The sequence below is a fragment of the Ailuropoda melanoleuca genome, chromosome 12 (genome assembly GCF_002007445.2).
Source record: "Ailuropoda melanoleuca isolate Jingjing chromosome 12, ASM200744v2, whole genome shotgun sequence".
Taxonomy (NCBI): Eukaryota; Metazoa; Chordata; class Mammalia; order Carnivora; family Ursidae; genus Ailuropoda; species Ailuropoda melanoleuca.
This window is the reverse complement of record NC_048229.1, coordinates 36,045,273-36,065,879: the sequence shown is the minus strand read 5'-3', so window position 1 is coordinate 36,065,879 and position 20,607 is coordinate 36,045,273. Positions and strand designations below refer to the sequence as shown.

The 20,607-nt window shown below is 52.8% G+C and overlaps 1 protein-coding gene across 8 annotated transcripts; it reads right to left on the bottom strand.

Moving 5' to 3' along the window:
- Nucleotides 1–624: 624 nt before the first annotated feature.
- Nucleotides 625–18,999, bottom strand: COQ8B (coenzyme Q8B). 8 transcript variants are annotated; one of them, XM_034638210.1, is made up of 15 exons: nt 18,356–18,431; nt 17,837–17,941; nt 17,581–17,700; nt 17,367–17,433; nt 15,253–15,330; nt 12,520–12,642; nt 12,290–12,375; nt 10,676–10,816; nt 10,498–10,579; nt 9,667–9,760; nt 7,639–7,780; nt 7,385–7,492; nt 5,120–5,185; nt 1,868–1,954; nt 625–1,472 (listed from the first exon to the last, which is right to left on the bottom strand). In XM_034638210.1, the coding sequence occupies exons 2-15, from the start codon at nt 17,936–17,938 to the stop codon at nt 1,191–1,193; spliced, it is 1,578 nt and encodes a 525-aa protein (XP_034494101.1). In that variant the 5' UTR covers nt 17,939–17,941; nt 18,356–18,431; the 3' UTR covers nt 625–1,190. The 8 variants fall into 8 exon arrangements, with proteins under 8 accessions (XP_034494101.1, XP_034494102.1, XP_034494103.1 ...); XM_034638211.1 differs by having other exon boundaries at nt 18,352–18,401; XM_034638212.1 differs by lacking the exon at nt 18,356–18,431 and adding an exon at nt 18,235–18,350.
- Between the last annotated feature and the right edge of the window lie 1,608 nt (nt 19,000–20,607).

The window sequence follows — 20,607 nt, the reverse complement described above, 5'->3', positions numbered from 1 at the left end:
CCGCCGCCTGCGGGATGTGCAAGAAAACCCCGCCCCAGCCCGGCGCCTGGCCGGCTCAAGCCCCACCCCCTGGCCTGCAGGCCACGCCCATACGCAGATATGACCCCGCCTTCTCTGGCGCGGCCACCGCCCCGCCACGCCCATTGGCCAGTCCCTGGCTGAGCCAGCATGTGAGCCTCGCAGACCTTCCACCAGGCCCGTACAGGCATGGGCTCTCTTCCCCTCCGTGACCCTTGACCTCAGGTCCCCTTCTGTTCCACGTCCGTAAAAGAGTTGCTTCGGGAATCTCTCTGCCGCCCCACATACCCAAATCTTCCAGCTAACCCCACGGTTCTTCCAGCCCAGCGGGGGCGGGCAGAAGCGGTGACGAGGCACTTTTTGCAAGGAAGGGGAGGGGGAATGAAGAGACCCCGGCGTCCTAGTGCGCGAGCCGTTCGGCTTTGGGGGCGGGGGTGCCGGGTTGGGACCAGGGCGCGGTTCCGGCCACCACTGCACCCCCGCTCCTGCTCAGTCCTGTGGGTTTGGCAAAGCAGCTGGCAGGGGCATTACGGCCCATTAGCAAAGGCGAGGTTGCCGGGAGCTGTCCCCCCCCCCCCCCCCCCCCCAAGTGAAAGGAGACGGGAGGGGGAAGGCCGCTTTTATTCCATCTGAAGTTTCAAAACCCCTCCCCTACCCCCTCCCAACACACAGAAAAGATGGAGCCCGGGAGAATGGGGAGAACGCAGCTGGTAGAGGGAAGAGGGCAGCAAAGGTGAGGGCTGCCTCCACCAACCACCGCCCCTCCCCTTTCACTGGCCAGATCCGTGGGAGACCTGAGGCAGAGGTGAGGGGCTCCCCACCTACAGGATTATGGTTCTGCATGCCAGCGGGCAGGGACCCTGAGGCTCTTAAATGTTGGCAAAAATAAGTTAATCCCTGGCGCATTGTTCCTGGATGCCCACTCTGGAGTGGGGAGAGCAGGCTATGGGGTTGTGAAGCTGGGAGTTCCCTAGCCTCAGGGTTGCCCAGCCCCCAGGAAGGGAGTTAGGCAAGACTGGGAAGCCCAAAGGGGGTGGTCCCCGACCTGCAGGAGAATGGAAAGGAGGCCTCACAGCAGGGGATGGCCTGCTTTGGGGCCAGAATCCTGGGATGGAGGCTGTCTACGGGGTCTGACCAGACGTCCCTTTTGGTCAGGAGGCCGCAGGCAGTGGCTAAGCCTGGCGACTGGCCCAGTAGCGGTGGTAGGTGTCCTGGAAGAGGTCCCGGCAGGCGATGCGGGCGCGGAGGCGGGCGCAGGCCAGGAAAGCCCCTGCCAGCTTGCGGTGCAGGGCGTAGGTCTCCTCGGGCGGTGGGCGCAGCCGGTGCTGCAGCAGCACGGGGATGAGGCCCTGCACTCGGCGGGCAGTGTCACCTGCCCCGAAGTCATAGGGGCCTGGGATGGCAAAAGGCTCCCCCAGGATCATCACTGCCTCCACGTGGGCGTCAGAAAATGCCTATGGATGGGGGAGAGCAAGAGGCACAGCGTGTGGAGGTACAGCCCCCCACTTAACGAGCACTCTCAAGTATAAACACAAGCCCCCTACTCCCTGAGGAGTCATAGGCAGCCTCCATTCATTCCAGAGCCCCTAGGCCTCCCCAAAATGGCCCTTTACTTCTCTCAGAGCCTCCAGGAGACAAGCAGCCCTCATTCTCTACACCAGAGAAACAGCCTCCACTTCCCCACCCCCAGTACCCACTAGCAGCCCCCTACTCTCTCCCTCTAGAATAGATAAATGGGGCCCATTTTCCTAAGGTCTCTGAGTAGCCAAGCAGCCTCCATTCCCCCCACTCCTCCCCAGAGCCCCCCAGTAGAGATAAGCAGCCCACCAGGTCCCGCAGTGTTTCCAACCTTGGTTTCAAAGCCCGTGAGGAATTTGAGGTCCTGGGACTTCTGCAGGACCCGGTCTCTGTCTCCATTGGCTGCTGCCATCACCACCTAGGGAAATGGGTGTTTGGCAGAGGTCAAAGGCCACGGGAGTGGGGTTCAACGAGGGGTCTTGAAAACTGGCCTGGCCCTCCCTACATTCTGGTCTACTTAAGCCCTCTTGCCTAAAAGCCTCTCCCTCCTCACCTTGCCCCTGTCTCTATCTCCCTCAGGAATGTTCCAGAGCCTGGGTGTGTGTATGTGGGCAAGGTGGTGAGGGGGTAGTTAGGGGTTTTTCCCACCTGGCCTAGAATGTAGAGCCTGCCTGGAAACTACCACGGTGCAACAGCTGGAGGAAAATAAATGTCAAGTGCTATTCATGGGTCCAAACATTCAACTGGACAAGGATGTGACCATGACCCAGAACTCCAACTGCGGTTGCCACTGGGCAATCTCTGTACCTGCCTGGTTGATGTCTGTCTCCTACACCGGGCTTGGAGTCCCAGGGATGCTGGCTGGGTTTAGTCCCAACCGGACTTGTGGGACAAGGCCTGGCATTCAGGAGGCCCTTGGTGAACCTCTGCTTAGCAAATTAACGTGTGGAGCGATGCACCTCTCCAGCCGTGGGTGCGCGTGGGGAGAGCAGGAGTTGAGTTGAGGGCACGAGGCTCCATCCCAGCCCTGCCACTTGCTGGCTGAGAGAGTCTGGGCAAGGCGCTTTGCCTTGGGCCTTTGCTTTCTCATCTGTGAAGCGGGGATGATGAAAGGCTCTTCCTCACGGAGGTTGTGGGAGGCAGAAGGGGGTGTCAGTGGAGGGCACGGCACTGCGCCTGCGCGTAGGAACCGCCATGACCTTGAGGAGCTACCGTTTTAGGAGATGGATGTGAAGGCCCCAACTTCATGGAATAGCAAGGCCAGGAGGGAAAACCGTAACCACTTTCTCAGGAGGAAGGGGAATACAGGATTCAATCTGGCAGTTCTAGTCGGTCTCAGCTCCCCCTGCCCGAGCCTGTCTGGCCATCTGTCAGGCCTGTGGTCCTCAGGGACCAGTGTGACGGGGCTTTTTTAAACTGGAAAAGGCTGGGGAGACCCGAGGAGAGCCATGCCAAATAGGCCTGGAGGGGGGTGGGTAGGGGGACACACAAGATGTCCCAACTACCCAGAGAAAGGCCTTGGCTTTGTGCCTCAAGTGGCCTGGAGAGAGGGCCTAAGGAGACTCTGGGGGGGGGGGCGAGGGGGTTGCCAGCTCCTCTTTCCTGTTCCTATGTCAGGGGTGGCCCCAGCATCCCCCAGTCCCCAAGCCAGAGCCTCGGGCCTTGTCCTCTCTTCCCTTCCCTGGGCTCCCAGCCCCCAGTCTGACAGGCTACCTGCTGTCCTGAGGGAGTTTTCTTTTTTTTTTTTTTTTTTTTTTTAAAATTTTTTTTTTTTTTTTTTTTTTTTCAACAGGGAAAGAGACAGCCCGCGAGNCCGGGATCACGCCCTGAGCCGAAGGCAGACGCCCAACCGCTGTGCCACCCAGGCGCCCCCTGAGGGAGTTTTCTAATGCTCTGTCCCTCCCCTGCTCAAATCCCTTCTGTGGGTCCCCACAGCACCCGGATAAAGTACAAGGTGCAAAGCGCGGCTTTCCGGACTCAGGGTGATTTGGTTCCAGCGTCATAGCTGGCTCCTGCTCCACCCCTCACCTGCTGGCCCAGTCAGAAACGAACTTCCCTTTGGCCCTCAAGGACTGACTATGCAAAGTGTGGTCCCTGTACCAGTAGCTTTGGCATCAGCTGGGAGTGTTAGAAATGCAGCATCTCATGCCGGCCTCCAGACTGCGGTCTGCATTTACTAGGCTCATGCCGGTAGTGGGGGCCATGAGCATCTCATAGACACTCAAGTTTGAGAAGCGTTGCTCTAATGGAAATATCCCTTCTCTCCTCTTGGCCTTTGGAGGTTTATCAGTCTGGAATACCTTCCTTGCCTCTTCCTGATTGGTCTCATCCCTCAGGTCTCCACTCTTGATGCCTCTTCCTCTAGGAAGGTCTCCCTGACCCCCTAGGCTGGCCCAGGCTCCTCCTTGGGGCTCCCACAGTCTCCTTTGCTCCCCCATTCCAGCCCTGACCACTCTGGGTTCTTACTGTCTATCCCCATCCTGGTCTGTGAGCTCCGAGAAGGCGGAGACTGGGTTGATTAGTCACTGGGTTGGTATTTCCCAGAACAGGACTGGGCACAGGGGGGTGTCAGAGAATGTTGGAATTGATGAGTAAATGAGTAGAAGACCCACGCCAAATAGCCAATCTCAACAAATTAATGAGATGCTTTGGGTAGGTGGGTAGAAAGGATGAGCAACAGATGTTCCTGGGGAGAAAGCTGCCCCCCAAGGAGGAGCCAGCCAGGGAGGTATGCTAGTATAAGGCTGAATACCAAGGCCAGGGACAGCCTGGGATGTGGGGAAGGGGCAGGATGGCCACTGTGGGCCAACAGGGGCTAGTCAGGGTTTGGGAGCATGGGCTCTGGACCTAGGCTCCCTGAGTCTGAATCCCAGGTCTGCTGTGACCTGGGCCAAGTGACTTCACTTCTCTGAGCTCCAGGAACTTCAGCTGTAAAGTGGGACTAAAAATAGTCCTAACACAGGGCGTCTAGGTGGTTCAGTGTGTTAAGTGTCTGCCTTCAGCTCAGGTCATGATCCCAGGGTCCTGGGATCAAGCCCCACATTGGGATCCCTGCTCATCAGGGAGTCTGCTTCCCCCTCGTCCCTCCCCCCACTCGTGTGTGCTCTCTCTCTCTCTCAAATAAATAAATAAAATTTTTAAAAACTGCTTAAAAATAGTCCTGACCCCATACAGTTACTCCATGGTTTAGATCAGTTACCATGGATAGCACCTAAAACAGTACCTGACATCATATTAAGGGCTTTTTATTCATTAGCTATTACTACTGCTATTATTTACAATTTTTTTTTTAAGATTTTATTTATTTATTTGACACAGAGAGAGACAGCCAGCGAGAGGGAACACAAGCAGGGGGAGTGGGAGAGGAAGAAGCAGGCTCATAGCGGAGGAGCCTGATGTGGGGCTCGATCCCATAACGCCGGGATCACGCCCCAAGCCTAAGGCAGACGCCCAACCGCTGTGCCACCCAGGCGCCCCTATTATTTACAATTTCTTAATTCCAGATACTATATATCTCCTTCTTACCCTCACCTCAGGATCAGGATTGAGGCCCTTCAAAGACCCCAGGGGTGGAGGGACTCACCTCGATGTAATGGTCTGTGAATTCGGTCCCAAATTCTCGGCTTGCACCAAAGTCCAACAGGGTCACCTGGGACAAGGGATGGTGAAAGGGATGCTGGGAGTCCACCACCATTCCCCACTGTCTGAGGTGGGGGGCCCCACATCCATTCCCACGCTGTCTCTCATCAGAGTCCCGCCCTGCTGCCTGCCTGGATTCCTGGCCTCCCATCTCCACACTTATCCACCCCCATATGAAACTGAAGGACCTTGCTTTTATATTGTTGGTCCTATCCTTATAATAATGTTTTAGGTATAGAAAAAAATCTAAAGAATAATAAAATATGTGGAAAAATAGAATGAACACCCACATATCCCAGCACTCCGCTTAAAATAGTAAATATTACCAATCCAGGCAGAGCCTCCCAGGGACCCCGGCCTGATCCCAACCCCCCATCCTCTCTTCCAGGGTCACCACTTTCCTGAGATTATCATTACTAAATTATTATTTCCTGGGGCGCCTGGGTGGCACAGCGGTTAAGCGTCTGCCTTCAGCTCAGGGCGTGATCCTGGCGTTGCGGGATCAAGCCCCACATCAGGCTCCTCCACTATGAGCCTGCTTCTTCCTCTCCCACTCCCCCTGCTTCTGTTCCCTCTCTCGCTGGCTGTCTCTATCTCTGTTGAATAAATAAAATCTTTAAAAAAAAAAAATTATTATTTCCTGAAATTCCCATGTGTGCATTTCTACATTCTCTACATATGTGTGTACCTGTGAACAATAAATAGGCATGTTTTGTGTATTTTAAAACTTCATATAAATGGTATTTATGACAGTTATCCTGTGGCTTGTTTTTTGTGCCCAACGTGGTTTTGCAACTTATCCCCATTGCTATGGGCAGCCCTAGCTCATTCATTTTTTCTGCGAAGGACTTCATCGTGTGAATATATCACAGTGCGTTTATCTGGCCGATGGACACTGTGGTTGTTTTTGGGTTTTGCTATTAAAAACAGCTCCTGATGGGCACATGTATAAGAGTTTCTCTAGGGCAGTGGAATTCACACTATTGATCACAACCCATAGCAAGAAATACAGATTGTATATAAGGTCAAACAAAAGCATCCCGAAATAATATGGATTCCTTCCATCTGCGACACATTGGTATCTTCTATTCCGTGGCTTTAAAACAAAAAATGCTGTTGAGACCCAATAAATTGATGTCAGCACTCATATCACTGCCCCCCTCACCCTGAGTTAGAAAAACACTTCCCTATGGTGTGAGCCTAGCAGGGACACAGGCTATCTGTGCACTTAGCGGGGAGGCAGTGGCAAGGGACTGAGGCTAGAGACTCAGCGGGACCACACTGCACTCAGCAAAGGGCTCAGACTTGATCCTCAAGTGGCTGGGGAGCTGTGGAAGGGACAGCTTGGCCAGATTTATGTTTTCGAAAGATCCCTCTGGGGATGGAATGGGTACAGATCACTTTAGAGAGCCGTTTGGCAGCCACGTTCACTTTCAGTCCAAACCCTTACCCCAGGCCATTGGCCACCCTGTGTCCTCTGCCAGGAACACTCATCCCTGCTCTTCAGGTGGCCCTCCCCTTCTCATCTTTCTGGTTGGTTCCAGCTTTAATGGTACTTCCTTCGAGAACCCTACCTTGACCTCACCTACCCCGTGCCGGGTCAGCCACTTTCCCTGGCTCCCCATAGCCCCCCGTGCCTCTCCTGTCACTGACCACTCTGGCCTGTGCTTCCCCATCATGGTGCTAACTACTCAGTCATCACCGTCTGGTCACACGTGGGTCCCTCCACTGGACTGGGAACTCTGAGAAGGTGAGGACTAGGGTTGTCTTGGCATCACTGTCAAGGGGCAGCAGAATCTTGGTGTGTTAAATGAAAGATGGGTGTGGGAGTGATGACTAACTGCCTTCCAAAAGTTGTGCCGCTAGGGAACCACTGCCTAGTGGAGATTCCATTTCCCAGCAACCCTTGCACCTAGACAGGCCATGTGACCAGTTCTTCTCAATGGAATCGTACGGGAAACAATGTGTCAGTTCTGGCCAAAGCAATTAACCTCTCTTTCCCCTTTCACTGGAAGGAGAGCACTGCAAGGCCTAGGGGATGGCACAATCACAGACGGGAAGGAGCCTGGGTCCCTGAGTCACCATGTGGAGGAGGGCCACTCCAGCCCGTCATGTGGATAATAACTCCTATTGTGTTGTGCTACTGAAATATAGGGAATTATCTGTTAAAGCAGCTGATGTACCGTGATCCACATCGTAAAGAACCAACCTGGTGGCTGGAGGCATCATACAGGAAGTTGGCCCAGTTGGGGTCCGTCTGCATGAATTGGAACTCAAATAGCTCCCGCAGACACAGCCTCAGGAGCTGGAAGCAGATCTGGAGTAGGGAGGAGTAACAGACATCTCACAGTTGTCCACTCCTATAAAGCTCTCTCTGGCCGGGAGGCAGACTGTGGGTTTGGCCAGTCCTACGAGCCCTGCCCAGGGGCAGCGTCCTCCCTACTGTCCCTCGAGACCCAGTACCTCGTTCCGGATGTCCTGGCTCAAGCTCTGGCACTGGTCCAGGGGGACCCCTCCAGCCAGCTCCATGCCCAGCACCCGCGTTGTGCACAGCTCCTTAATCACAGCCGGTACCCGGAAGAAGGGGTCATCTGCCAACAGCTGCCTGGGGCAGGAGGGAGGGGAAGGGATGGGACTTCATGCTTCAGGCCCCCGTGACCCAGCTCAAGGCCTCCTCCTCCTCTTCTGAGAAGCACTCCCTGAACAGTCTATGTCTTGCCTCCCCACCTCCTGCCTGTCTGTCCTGAGTGATGGCCAATACCTGGCCGGACTGACATTCATTCATTCACTCATTCATCAAGTATCTCCGTAGTGCCTACTCTGTGCCTATCCCTAAGCTGGGGGCTGCTGGAGCCCCAGTTACCACTTCCCTACCGGAAACACGTCTATGACTTCTGGTTGCCCCAGGATAGAGCTCAATGTATTAAGCCTGATGAGCATTACTTTTTCATCAGTTTATGAATTAACCTTTTCAAAAAAAGAGTTGCTGATATACAAATCTCCAAGTCCACAGTGTTACTCACTGGCCACTCCTTGGAGTCATTACTCTGAACACGTTAGTACCGACTCCTTCCTGGTGTCCGTCCTTGTGTGGGACGATGCTGGGTGACAGCAGTGGATGAGCTCTGGGCCTGCCCCCCAGACACCAGAGACCATACTCTTAACACATATATGGGCAGACCAATAACAGATGGAGTTAAGTGCGTCAGTGTAAGATTTGGGAAGCAAAGAATATGAGCAAAATCCGTGGCTGAGACCTGTGGGATGGCTGGGGGGAAGGCGGGAGTAGGGAGATGGGGAGGGCCGGGGAATGATCCAGGTTTTATTCTAAGGGCACTGGGAAATCCTGGAGGGAAGGGGGCTTCCAGATCCCGCAGAAGTGTGTCCCGGCCCAGCTCACTTCATACTCTTCTCTTCAGGGTCCCACTTCTTGTATTTTTGTCGCTGTTTATAAAATCTCGGATGTTTGCACCGCTCCTCCTGGGCCAGGCCCTGTGCCAAGCATTTAATGGACACGATCCCCTTTTTCCCCTCACCCCCCTATGAGGAGGATGCTCTCCTGAGGGTGCGGATTCAGGCCACCCAGCCAGTAAAGGACTGACCTGGGACTGGATCCCACATGTGAGTCCAGGGCCCATGCCCAGGACCACTGCCCTCTGCTGCCCCTGCTCTCGCACCATATCTACAGACCTTGGCCCAGGACACCCATGGGCCGTGAGGGGGAGGACCTCACTGGGTGCAATTAACTGCTGCACACCACGATGCTTCTAAGACGCAACCCCGTTGTTCCCCTGTAGCTGAGTTCATTCATTTTCACTGCTGTATGATATTCCGCTGGTGAATATACCATCATTTATTTATCCACCTTGCTGGACGAATTTGATAGATTTGGGTTGTGTCCAGTTTGGGGCGACTGCTGCTCTGAGCATTCTGGAACAGGCTGATGGTGTACACCAGCCGAAGTGTCCCTAGAGCATTTGTTTAGCAAGGAGGGCGGCTGCCAGGTTGTATATGAATACTGGGCCTCGATGAGGCCAGGCTGTTCTCCAAAATGCTTATCTCAAAGCCTCCTCCTGCCCACGGTGGCTAAGGGATGACCTGGAGCCCTGTTCTCTCCCACCCGTGATGCTGTCAGGTTGCATATGCTTTGTCCGTCTGGCGGTGTGGCGGTATTTCATGGCGTAACTAAGGGCCTGTTGACAAGTCCATCTCCCCCACTAGACGACAGTGGTCATGCATCCCATTTGACAGGTGAGAAAATTCACAAAGAGAGGAAGTGACGTGCCCCCCCCCCCCCCCCGCTCACAGAGGACACACGGGATAAATCAAGTGAGGAGTGAATGGAGGGAGGGATGAGCAAATGAGAAGAAAAAGAGTTTGCTGGCTCTACCCCAGTCCTCCAGCTGCCAGCCACTGTGGAGACGTCCACCTCCCGCTCATCCTGGGAGGGGAGCAAGGGGTCCTGGGGGGCCTGCAGGGGGCTCAGCTCACCTGAAGTTCTGGGCACAAGCTGCCTCACGACGGTAGTCACACTCCCAGGCCAGCTCCTGCTGCAAGGCCCGCAGGCTCTGCTCAGCAAACAAGCCTGAGGGGGCAGCCATGTCAGGCAGGGAAGGCCACAGCCTGTCCCCATCATCACAGCCACCCCCGCCCCAGGCTTCCACTGAGGGATGTCTTCTCTTGCCAGTCATGTCTCTCACTGTCTGTCTGTCACAGTCCCTCACACCTTTTGCTCCATGCCTTTTACTACATCATCTGTCCACACATAGCTCCCCTCCATCCTTCACACAGCTGCGGCCTCTCCTGCAGCCTCCCTCCTGGGGTCTCTTTCTCAGGCACGCGTGCCATTCCCCAGGCATCTCTTTCATGGTCACACATGCTACCTACCCTGTCTCTTTTTCATAGTCTCTCACGCTGTCCTCAGGGCCTCAAAATCTTACTTCCAGGCCACACACACGCACACGCACACACGCACACACACACACGAGGTCCCGCTTACACTCCCTTCCTGCTTCTGTGGCTCTTTCCCAGACCTCCAGGCCCTCTCTGGGCACCCTGTGTATCTGCTTCTGAATTTCAGTGCAGGCTTCTGTCTTTGGGTCTGTCAGAATCTCTAAGTTTGGCTTTTTCCCACACATTCAGACTCCCTGGGGTCTCCCTGCCTTGGTGTCCCTTCTTTCTGTCACAAACACACAGACTTGCATATTCGCCACGCCACACATTCGGGCACACCCTGCCCTGAGCTGACGTGTCTTCTCCATCCAGCCCCACTTTCTCCCTTTGGGGCATCCCTCCCACAGTCGGGGTGGAGTGGCGCCTCACCCTCCGGCAGGGCCACGCTCATCTTAAGCACCGCCAGCAGGTTCTGGATATCACTCTGGATGCTCTGGGCCACGCCTGGGTACTGTGAGCAGGGAGGGAGGGAGGGACGGAGGGCGGGAGTCATTCCTCTGGGACAGCAGGGTGCCCACTCCCAGCCCTGCCCCACCTCCCCCCTCACCTGGATCTTCACAGCCACCTCTGTCCCGTCCCTCAGCATGCCTTGGTGCACCTGCCCGATGGAGGCAGCAGCAAAGGGCACCTCCTCCAAAGAGGCCACCTTGGCCTGCCAGTCCCTGCCGAGTTCCTCTTCGAGAACTTTCTGGGGACAGTGGTTGAAACAATCATCATTACAGTTACGGACAGCTAAGTTCACTCCCTAGGCTGAGTGCTTTTTTTTTTTTTTAAAGATTTTATTTATTTATTTGACAAAGATAGAGACAGCCAGCGAGAGAGGGAACACAAGCAGGTGGAGTGGGAGAGGAAGGAGCAGGCTCATATCGGAGGAGCCTGATGTGGGGCTCGATCCCATAACGCCGGGATCACGCCCTGAGCCGAAGGCAGACGCTTAACCGCTGTGCCACCCAGGCGCCCCTAGGCTGAGTGCTTTTTATGTGAATAAGCCCATTCACCACATGCTGGGCTCTGGGCTATGCTCCTGGCTACTACCCATCTTTACAGACGAAGAGACTGAGGCTCAGGAGAAGTCTCTTGGCCAAGGTGGGAAGCCAGGTGCTGGCAGACTGGGAGGCCCAGCCTCAGCCTGTACTCCCAAGGCTGTGTGGGGACTGCTATTATGTACAGTCAACACTGCTACTCCTTCATTCTACTCCTAGATTGTATTATCAACTCGAAGTTAATGCGATAAGGAAGAGCCAACATTTACGGAGGGCTTCCTGTGGGCAGGGACCCGTCCGGAGTGGCTTGGAGAGGGGCCATAATGACCCATGGTCACCGGGCAAGTGAGCACAGCAGAGATCGGAAGTAAGGTAGGCAGCTGGATGAGGATTCCACACCCTTACCCAACCACTAGAAGAACAGTTCATGTCTTGGGCACTTACTGGGTGCCGCGTGCTGCACCAACCTATTTACAGACATGATCTCCTTTAATTAAAAAAACTAGTACTGGGGACGCCTGGGTGGCTCAGTTGGTGAAGCATCTGACTCTTGATTTCAGCTCGGGTCATGATCTCAGGGTTGTAAGATCGAGCCCGTCGGGCTCTGCACTCAGTGTGGAGTCTGCTTGAGATTCTCTCTCCTCTGCCCCTCCCCCACTGCCCCCACTCGCATGCCTGCACTCTCTCTCAAGTAAATAATCTTTAAAAAAAACGTAGTACTAATAATAGCAACAACCTGCATGTCACTCACGGTGTGTCAGGGGCCCTTCAGAAGTGCTTTACATATACTAATTTACGTAACCCTAGGATGTAGGTGTTGTTACCACTCTGGCCCATTACAGATGAGGTAACTGAGGCACAGAGAGGTCAGGCCACATGTCTGAGATCACTCAGGCAGTACCTGGCAGGGTCAGGATTTGCACTCACAAAGTCCGGCCCCTACCCACGTCCTGCCTCTTTAGTAGCCGTGACAGAGCCCTGAGCCCGCCAGGGACTGAACTAAGCATTTTGCACCATTCCCTCATGTCATCATCTCAACAACTCTCTGAGATGTGTGCTTTAGTGATCCCCATTTTACAGATGGGGAAACTGAGGCTTCAGCAATGAAGCCTGCGGGGTGGGGGAGTGTCAGGCAGGTGGAGCGCACCTCCCTCACCAGCCTCCCGACGGGCACTCACCAGCATCTGCCTGCGCGGCATGAAGTCGGCGCTCTGGCGGACGCGCTCGAAGATGCGCTGCAGCTGAGGACTGATGAAGCTGCTGTCTGGGGAGACAGGGCGACAAGGGCAGCCGTGAGGGAGGAGGCGAGGCGGGGCCCCCGCCAGAATATCTGAAGTCGGCGCTGGCGGGTGGGTGGGGGTGCGGAAGGAGCGAGGTCCAGGGTCAGGAGTCGAGGGTCATGCCGTACCCTGGATGCTGAGCATCTGGCCAACCTTGAGGGCGGCCCCCCGAACTGTACACAAGGTCTGCACAATCCGCTCGGCATTGGCCTCTGACAGGAAAGGGCTGGAGCCTGGCCGGGAGCTGCTCTCTGGGATGGAGAGAATAAACATTAGTATTACGAGCACACCAAAAAATCATGATAGCACCACTGCATAACCGCCGGCATGGCTAAAATGAAACTGACAATACCAAGTGCTGACAAGGGTGTGGAGAAGTCTAAACACCATGTTGCTGATGAGTGTTGTGGCACAAGCCCTTTGGGAAATTTCCAGCAGAGCACACACCTGCAGCTGATGTGATTTCTCTCCTAGGTATATACCCAAGAAAAGGCATATGTGTGTCCACTGACAGTTATTCCAAAATGGTCCCCAACTGGAAATAACCCAATGGTCCCCAAATTGTCCACAGAATGAACAAAAGCATGCTGGAACAGTCACAAAGTGACTCCAACAGCACTGAATACACCACCACCATCTACCCACAGCAACACGGCGGCATCCCTCAGACAGAATGTGAAGCAAAAGCAGCCAGACACGTATGAGGACATGCCGTCTGATGACATTGCGTGAAGAGCAAAACCAGTCACAACTAATTGTGGCAGTCAGAAGCCAAGACGGTGGTTTCCCTTGGTGACATGAGTAGCCAAGACGGGGCAGATAGGAGCTTCTGGAGAATGAGGGCAGTGATTCTCGAAGTGTGGTTCCGGGAACCCTGAGGGTCCCTGAGACCCTTCAGGAGGCTCTGTGAGATCAAAACTATTTTCGTAATTATATTAACGTTATTTGCTCCTTTTTGACTCTCATTCTCCCATAAATACTCAGTGGAGTTTTCCAGAAACTCCATGACCTGTGATGATGCCATTGCTCTGACGGCTGATGGAATACATGTGTGTGTGTATTCCCGCATTCTAAAAATTTGTTTTCTCCTGAAACTAATATTACACTATATGTTAACTATTTAGAATTTAAATAAAACTTGAAACATAAAAAAACCACTTTAATCTCTAATGCAGTAAATATCCATAAATATAACGCCAAAATATAATCCATAAGCAGGTTCTCTGGGGTTCTCATTCTATTTTTTATTGAGATATAATTCATAAATCGTGTAACTCACCCATTTATGGAGTACAGTTCAATGGCTTCTAGTACATTCAGAGTTGTACAACTATCACCGCAAGCAATTTTGGAACATTTTCACAGCCCAGAAAGAAACCCCACACCTATTAGCAGTCACCTCCCTCATTTCTCCCAACCACCTCCTCCCGAGTCCCTGGGAACTATTAATCTTTGGTCTCCATGGACATTTCATATGAATGGAATCATACAATATGTGACCTTTTGTGTCTGGCTTCTTTCACTTAGCATAGTTTTCAAGATTCATCCACATTGTAGCATGGATCAGTACTTTATTCTCTTTTATAGCTGAATAATATCCCATTGTGTGAATATAACATATTTTGTTTATCCATCCCTAAGTTGTAAGGGGGTGCAGGGATCCTGAGACTGAAAAGTTTGAGAACTGTTGTCTTAGGGTTTCTTGATCTGGGCACACAGATGTATCCACTTTGTGAAAACGAACCAAGCTACATGCTTAGGAGATGCGCCCGGCTCTACATGCAAATTACAGGATTATTCAATAAAGTGTTTATTAAGCTTTTATTTATTTGATGAAAAAAATTTATTGAGCTCTTTATCTAGCTAGGGCTCGCCCTGTGCCAGGCAGAATTCCAAGCGTCTCTGGATTCTCTGGCTGAATCCCCACAATTAGCCAAAAAGTAAGAACTACCCATGCCTCAATTTTCAAGGTGAGGAAGCAAGAAATTCAGAGAGGTACAATGCCTGGCCCTGGGTCACACAGCACAGAAGTGGCAAAGCAGGGTGTAGACTCAGTTTGGCCTTACCGCAAGCCTAATCCTCCATTTACACCCAACATTTTGAAAAAAAGAAAAAAAATCCATATGAACAGGAAAGTCACACGCACAGCATCACGGATACCCACATCTCCAATTCAAACTTTTTTCTTTTTTTTCCGATTCAAACTTTTCACCTTCGGCCTTACCTGTATAATTTATCTGTGTGTATGTGCCCAAACCCTCGCCCTTATTTTTTGCAGGCCCATTTGCATGTAGTTGCACACAACCTGTGCTAAAAATAAGGATATTCCCCTACTCAATCACAGTGCCATCATCGTGCCTAAGAAAATGAACAAGAATTCTATCTGCTCTTCAGTTCAAATTCAGATGTTCCCAGTTGTCCCCAAAAGTCTTTAATAGTTATTTTTCTCAAGCTGACATCCAATCATGGGTCACACATTGCATCTGTCAGTTACTATAGCCTTGGTCTCTTTCTCACCCCAAATATCCAGCCCCACTTTTGCTTCCAGATGCAGGCTTGTTGGGGAATCTTAGCCCCCAGTGCTAATCTCCACACACGTCTTTCTCTCTGTTGTTCACAGACACCCTTCCCCTTCCCTGACACTCCTATTCTCAGCTTTTCTTTCCTGCTCAGAGTTTTAGGAATTCAACTCCAGTTATTTTTCTCACATGACAGGCGGCTTCACGATGACCCTGAGAGGTGGGTACATGATCATGCATTTTCCAGATGAGAAAACTGGGCTCAGAGAGGTGAAGCCACTCAGCCCAGGGCACATAGCAAGGCCAGGGTCTGAACTCAGGCAGTGTGGCTCCCTTACTCACCTGATGGCAGACGTCCTCCTGGCAGGGACTTCTTGGCCACCTCAGCCAGCGCTCCCAGCCCCAAGCCCACAGCCAGTCCTGGGGAGTGAGAGAGGAGCTTGGGTGCCTGCCTGCCCCCCAGGCCTTGTCCCTCGACCTCCTGTCTGCTCTCAGCCTCTCCCTAAGCAATCTGTCCCCCAGCTCTCTGTTGGCAACTCTCTGCTTGTCTCTGTTCCCAACTCAGTCTCTTACTCTCTCCCTCCTTGGGGCTCCCTTCGAGGTGCGGCTACCTCTTTCTCCATCACTGTGTCCACGTCTGTTTCCCGGGTCAGCGGTTCTCACCCCTGGCTGCACATCTGAGCCATGTGAGGAGGTTTCGTAAATACAAGGCCGAGGTTCTATGGCCTGAGATGAGCCTTGGAATTCATATATATATTTTAAGCATCCCAGAAGATTCTAGTGTGTGATTAAGAGTAAGAAGGCCCCGGGGCGCCTGGGTGGCACAGCGGTTAAGCGTGTCTGCCTTCAGCTCAGGGCGTGATCCCGGCGTTCTGGGATCGAGCCCCACATCAGGCTCCTCTGCAATGAGCCTGCTTCTTCCTCTCCCACTCCCCCTGCTTGTGTTCCCTCTCTCACTGGCTGTCTCTGTCTCTGTCAAATAAATAAATAAAATCTTTAAAAAAAAAAAAAAAAGAGTAAGAAGGCCCCGAAATGATCCCCTCTGGGTCTGTCTTCCTATGACACCCATTTCTCTGTCCACACTTCATCTTCATGTTCACCTCTCCTTGTCTAAGTTGGTTATCTCCGTCTTCCCCCTTCCCTCCACCTGGCATATCAGTTCACGCCTCTTTCTCTCTGTCCCTCCTTTTGAAGTTATCCCTCTGGCTTTGATTTCCTCTGCCTCCTGTCTCCTTGTTGCTAAAGACATCTTGAGTCTCTCTGCCTCTTTCACAATCACCATCTCTGCAAATCATCGTACCTGGAATTTTCTGGATGCTTGCTACATGCCAGGAACCATTCCTGGTGCCTTATATGCATTAACTCATTTTGTCCTCACAGAAAAGGAAACCGAGGCTCAGAGAGGTTAAGTAACTTGTCCAGAGTCACAAAGTGAGAATGAGGCAGAATCACCCCTTGAACCCCGGGCAGCCTGGTGTCAAAGTTCTAACCAGTGTATTTAACTTCCTTTTCATACTGTGAATCTTTTGAACCATGATGCACACTAAAGAAGACATATGCATTATAACACTAGAGATATATATATATGTTTCATGAAACAGATATTTCCTTTATTCTACATGTACACCCATATTTTCCATTGTATCCTTTTATTTTTTTAATTTAATTTTATTTTTTTTTAAGATTTTATTTATTTATTTATTTGACAGAGATAGAGACAGCCAGTGAGAAAGGGAACACAAGCAGGGGGAGTGGGAGAGGAAGAAGCAGGCTCACAGCAGAAGAGCCTGATGTGGGGCTCGATCCCACAACGCTGGGATCACGCCCTGAGCCGAAGGCAGACGCTTAACCACTGTGCCACCCAGGCGCCCCTCCATTGTCTTCTTTTTTTAAAAGATTTTATTTATTTGAGAGAGGGAGAGAGAAAGAAAGAGAGAGAGGCACGAGCAGGGAGAGGGGCAGAGGGAGAGGAGGAAGCAGACTCCCAGCTGAGCTCAGGCTCCATCCGAGGACCCTGAGATCATGACCTGAGCCAAAGTCAGACGTTTAACCAACTGACCACCCAGGCGCCCCCCATTCTATTCTTTTTAATGTTGGTTGCAACCCCCTGAATTATTTCATGCAGACTGTGACCTGAAGTGTGAACAATCCTGCTGCATAATCTGGGGTCAAGTCACTTCACTTCCCTTCGCCTCCATTTCCTCAACTATAGAGTAGAAACTAACACTCATCAATTCAGTGCAGAGAGATCAAGTGTACATGGGGCCTTGCACATTCCAAATGCTCAACAAATGTTACCTTCCTCTCTATTTCTCTTGGCTTTGTAGGCCTTTGCCTTCCTTCTCTTTCCATCTCTCACTCCTCTCCCTGTCTCTGATTCACCCTCTCCCCCTTGCTTAATTCTGTAAACGTGGCCTCCTCTGATCTAGGTCACAATCTCCCACAGTCACACCTACCCCCAAAGTTGGCCAAGCGGCTGATGCGCGAAGCGGGCACCTTGCGTTCTCGAGAGCGGTCGCTGAGCTGGGAAATGGGGAGAAGGTCTGAGGGTGGGAAGGGGAGCATAGCACCCAGGGAGTCCAACCCCAACTTGCCACCATACCCTTCCCCAAGCTTAGGAGGCCAGCTGCCTTCAGGGGATGCTGCTAGGTGGGTGGGAGACAGTGATACCTGGGGCCGGGGGGTCTTCCTGCTCCGGGCTTCCCGTATCCTGCGAATGTCCTCCTCACCCAGGCCTCTGCCAGGCCCATCCTTATGAAACATTTGGGCCCAAGAACCCCCACATGGCCCCTGCAAGAAAAGTGGACATTGGTAAGGAGTAGAAGACATGGGATCTGCGTGGCCCTTTTGGATCCCTGCCTGTCATTTTACACCCTAAAACCTCCCTCAGCCTTTCCCCCTTGGAGACCCCTATCCAGCCTCTTACCCACCAGTGAGGCCCAGGCCCCAGGGCCCCACAAGGTAAACCAACAGTCCGTCCCAGCTGTCCACAGGTCCCCCGCAGTAAGCCCCCCACCTCCAGCCACATTGCCTGGGGGAGAATGGGAGGGATTACTCGGGTAGGAGTTGGCACTGACCTCTCTGCTCTGCCCTTGTCTTTGCTAAGACCTCACATTCCTCTGTGTTCACCCTAAGATTCCCACCCACCAAAGACTTCCTTTCCTGTTAATAGTTCCCCCAGTTTCTCCTGGCTCCCTCTCTGGTTGCTAGGATCCCAGAGCTCTTCCTGCGCACCTCCCAAAACCCACTTTCGCCCTGTCCCGCTCCGCATCGTTGCTAGGGTCCTCCCCCGTTGCTAGACACCCACAGACCCTCCAGGGCTACCTCTTCACTCCTCTGACCCCCCTCGTTGCTAGGAACCGCCTTCCTTTCTGTTGCTAGGCACCCACAATTGCCCCCCCCCCGGCCGGTTACTGGGGACTTCCCCCCGTTGCTAAGCACCCACTGTTCCCAGGATCCGGGTCCGCTACAAGCGGGAACCTCTTGCGCTTCCGGGAGTCTCTGCACGCCCGCCCCCTCCGGTCAGCTAGCCAATGGAAGAGCAGCAGCTCACTGACTGGCGCGTAGCACGCCCCGCTGTGCGTGAGGGGCGGCACTGGGGGCGGGGCCTAAGGGTGGGCGTTGGGGCCTGCTGGGATAGTTGGGGCACCGCGGGCGCCGCGCGGGGGCCGCACACGTGCCCTTTTATGCCCTTCCACTCACCTCACAGTGGCGTGTGCGTGGCAGACCTTTCCTTTCCCCACACCGCCTTTTTTGCGAACATCCGTAAAAACTCCGCATCTCTTCTCTGCACGAATATCTTGCCAACCTGCTTATTTTTACCCCCAGCGGACTGGACGTCTCTCCTTTGAACGCACATCTTCCCAGCAAACATGTCCCTTGCACTGGGACCCCCTCCACTTTGCATATCCACCCTCTGCTTCAAACACACATCCCTGCACCCAGCTTTTTCCTTTGCACATATAAACTCCCTTGCCTTGCTTGTCAACTCTCCTTCTCATACTCTCAACTCTACCGTACACATAAACCTCACACTCAACCCCTTGCACACTGGGCCCCTGTTCTCTCATACTCCCTGCTCTCTCTCTCTCTGCTCCCCGCCCACCTGCGGGATGGTGTGAGTGGGAGCCCTCTGTTTCCTGTAGGCCTGACATTTCCCAGAACACACTCAGCCAAGATTCCCAGTGCTGAGTCAGGAGCCCTGGCATCCCAGAAAACCAGCTCCCAGCCCATCTGGGTGTGTGTTTGGGCGGCGGGGGGAGGGCAGGCAGGCTTAAAGCCTGCTCCCCCCACAACAGGCTGACTCACCCTCCTCACAGTCTGGAATAGAAGCAGCTGGCTGGGGCGTCTCTCCCACCGCTGGGGGAAGGAGGGCTGTGACACTTTCCTCACAGAACCTCCCCCCACCCCAACTGTCTAACCCCTTTTGTTGGAAGTCAGACCTCCCTGTCTCTGTCCCTGTGCTATGACCTCAGAAGAGCCCCAACTCTCTGGATTTCATCTTCCCAGCCTGTATGATTTGTTAGGGGGCTCCTGCTATGATTTCTCACCGGTCTGTGAAGAGATGATTCACTTTAGAGCCCTGGGTCTGTGCCCAATGCCCCACTCCCATATGACTCAACTTCAGGACAAAACACCCCCTGTCACCCTCCAGACGTAAGGGTCTGACTCAGGAGCTGGGTGACAGCTCACCCTTGGGGGCAAAAATATATAAAAAGCACCTATGACAATAATTAACCCTACAGGACTGTGGCTGATAGTGCCAAGCCCGGTGTTACATGCTTCCCCTTTATGAGGTCATATCAAAGGCTACAAGCAAAGGCTAGAAGCTGGCAGATTTCTGAGCCTCAGTGTTCCATCTGTAAAACGGGGCTGTGGATCCTGTCTTGCTCCGTGTTAGAGAAAGAGATGCAGTGAAATAGTGTCTGTAATGAGCTTGGCACAAGACCTGAGAACAAGAGCTCTATTACGTGAGAGAAATTTCTTATGGAAAAGTCATGCTTTCCAAATTTCCTACTAAGCACTTATCATATGCTTTTCTAGGGGACACAACAAGGGGTAATCCAGACAAAAATATTTACTCTCTTGGTGCTCGCTTCCAACGAGGGGCAAAATAAACGAAAAAATAAGTATATTTAATGAGCCGACATATGTTAAAGAGAAAAATAAACCAGGGAAGGGGGGCAAGGAGTAGAGAGATTTTGAGTTTAAATAGATTTTATTTATTTATTTGACAGAGAGACAGCCAGCGAGAGAGGGAACACAGGCAGGGGGAGTGGGAGAGAAAGAAGCAGGCTCCTAGCGGAGGAGCCTGATGTGGGGCTCAATCCCAGGACTCCGGGATCACGCCCTGAGCCGAAGGCAGACGCTTAACGACTGAGCCACTCAGACGCTCCAAATTTAAACAGATTTTGAGTGGTCAGGGAAGACCTCGCTGAGGAGGTAACTGAGGAGGTAACATTTGAATAAAGACCTGAAAGAGGCAAGGGAGGGAGCTACTGGAATATCTGAGGGAAAAACATGCCAGAGAGAACAACCAGTGCAAAGGCCCTGTGGTGGAAAATATCTCAGAGAAATAGCAAGGAGGCCAATGGGCGTAGTGAGTGAGAGGGAAAGACAGAGAGGAGGTCTGGGATGTAACTAGAGGCAGGTCCCTTAGGGGATAGTGAGTCACAGTGAAGACTATGGCTTTTACCC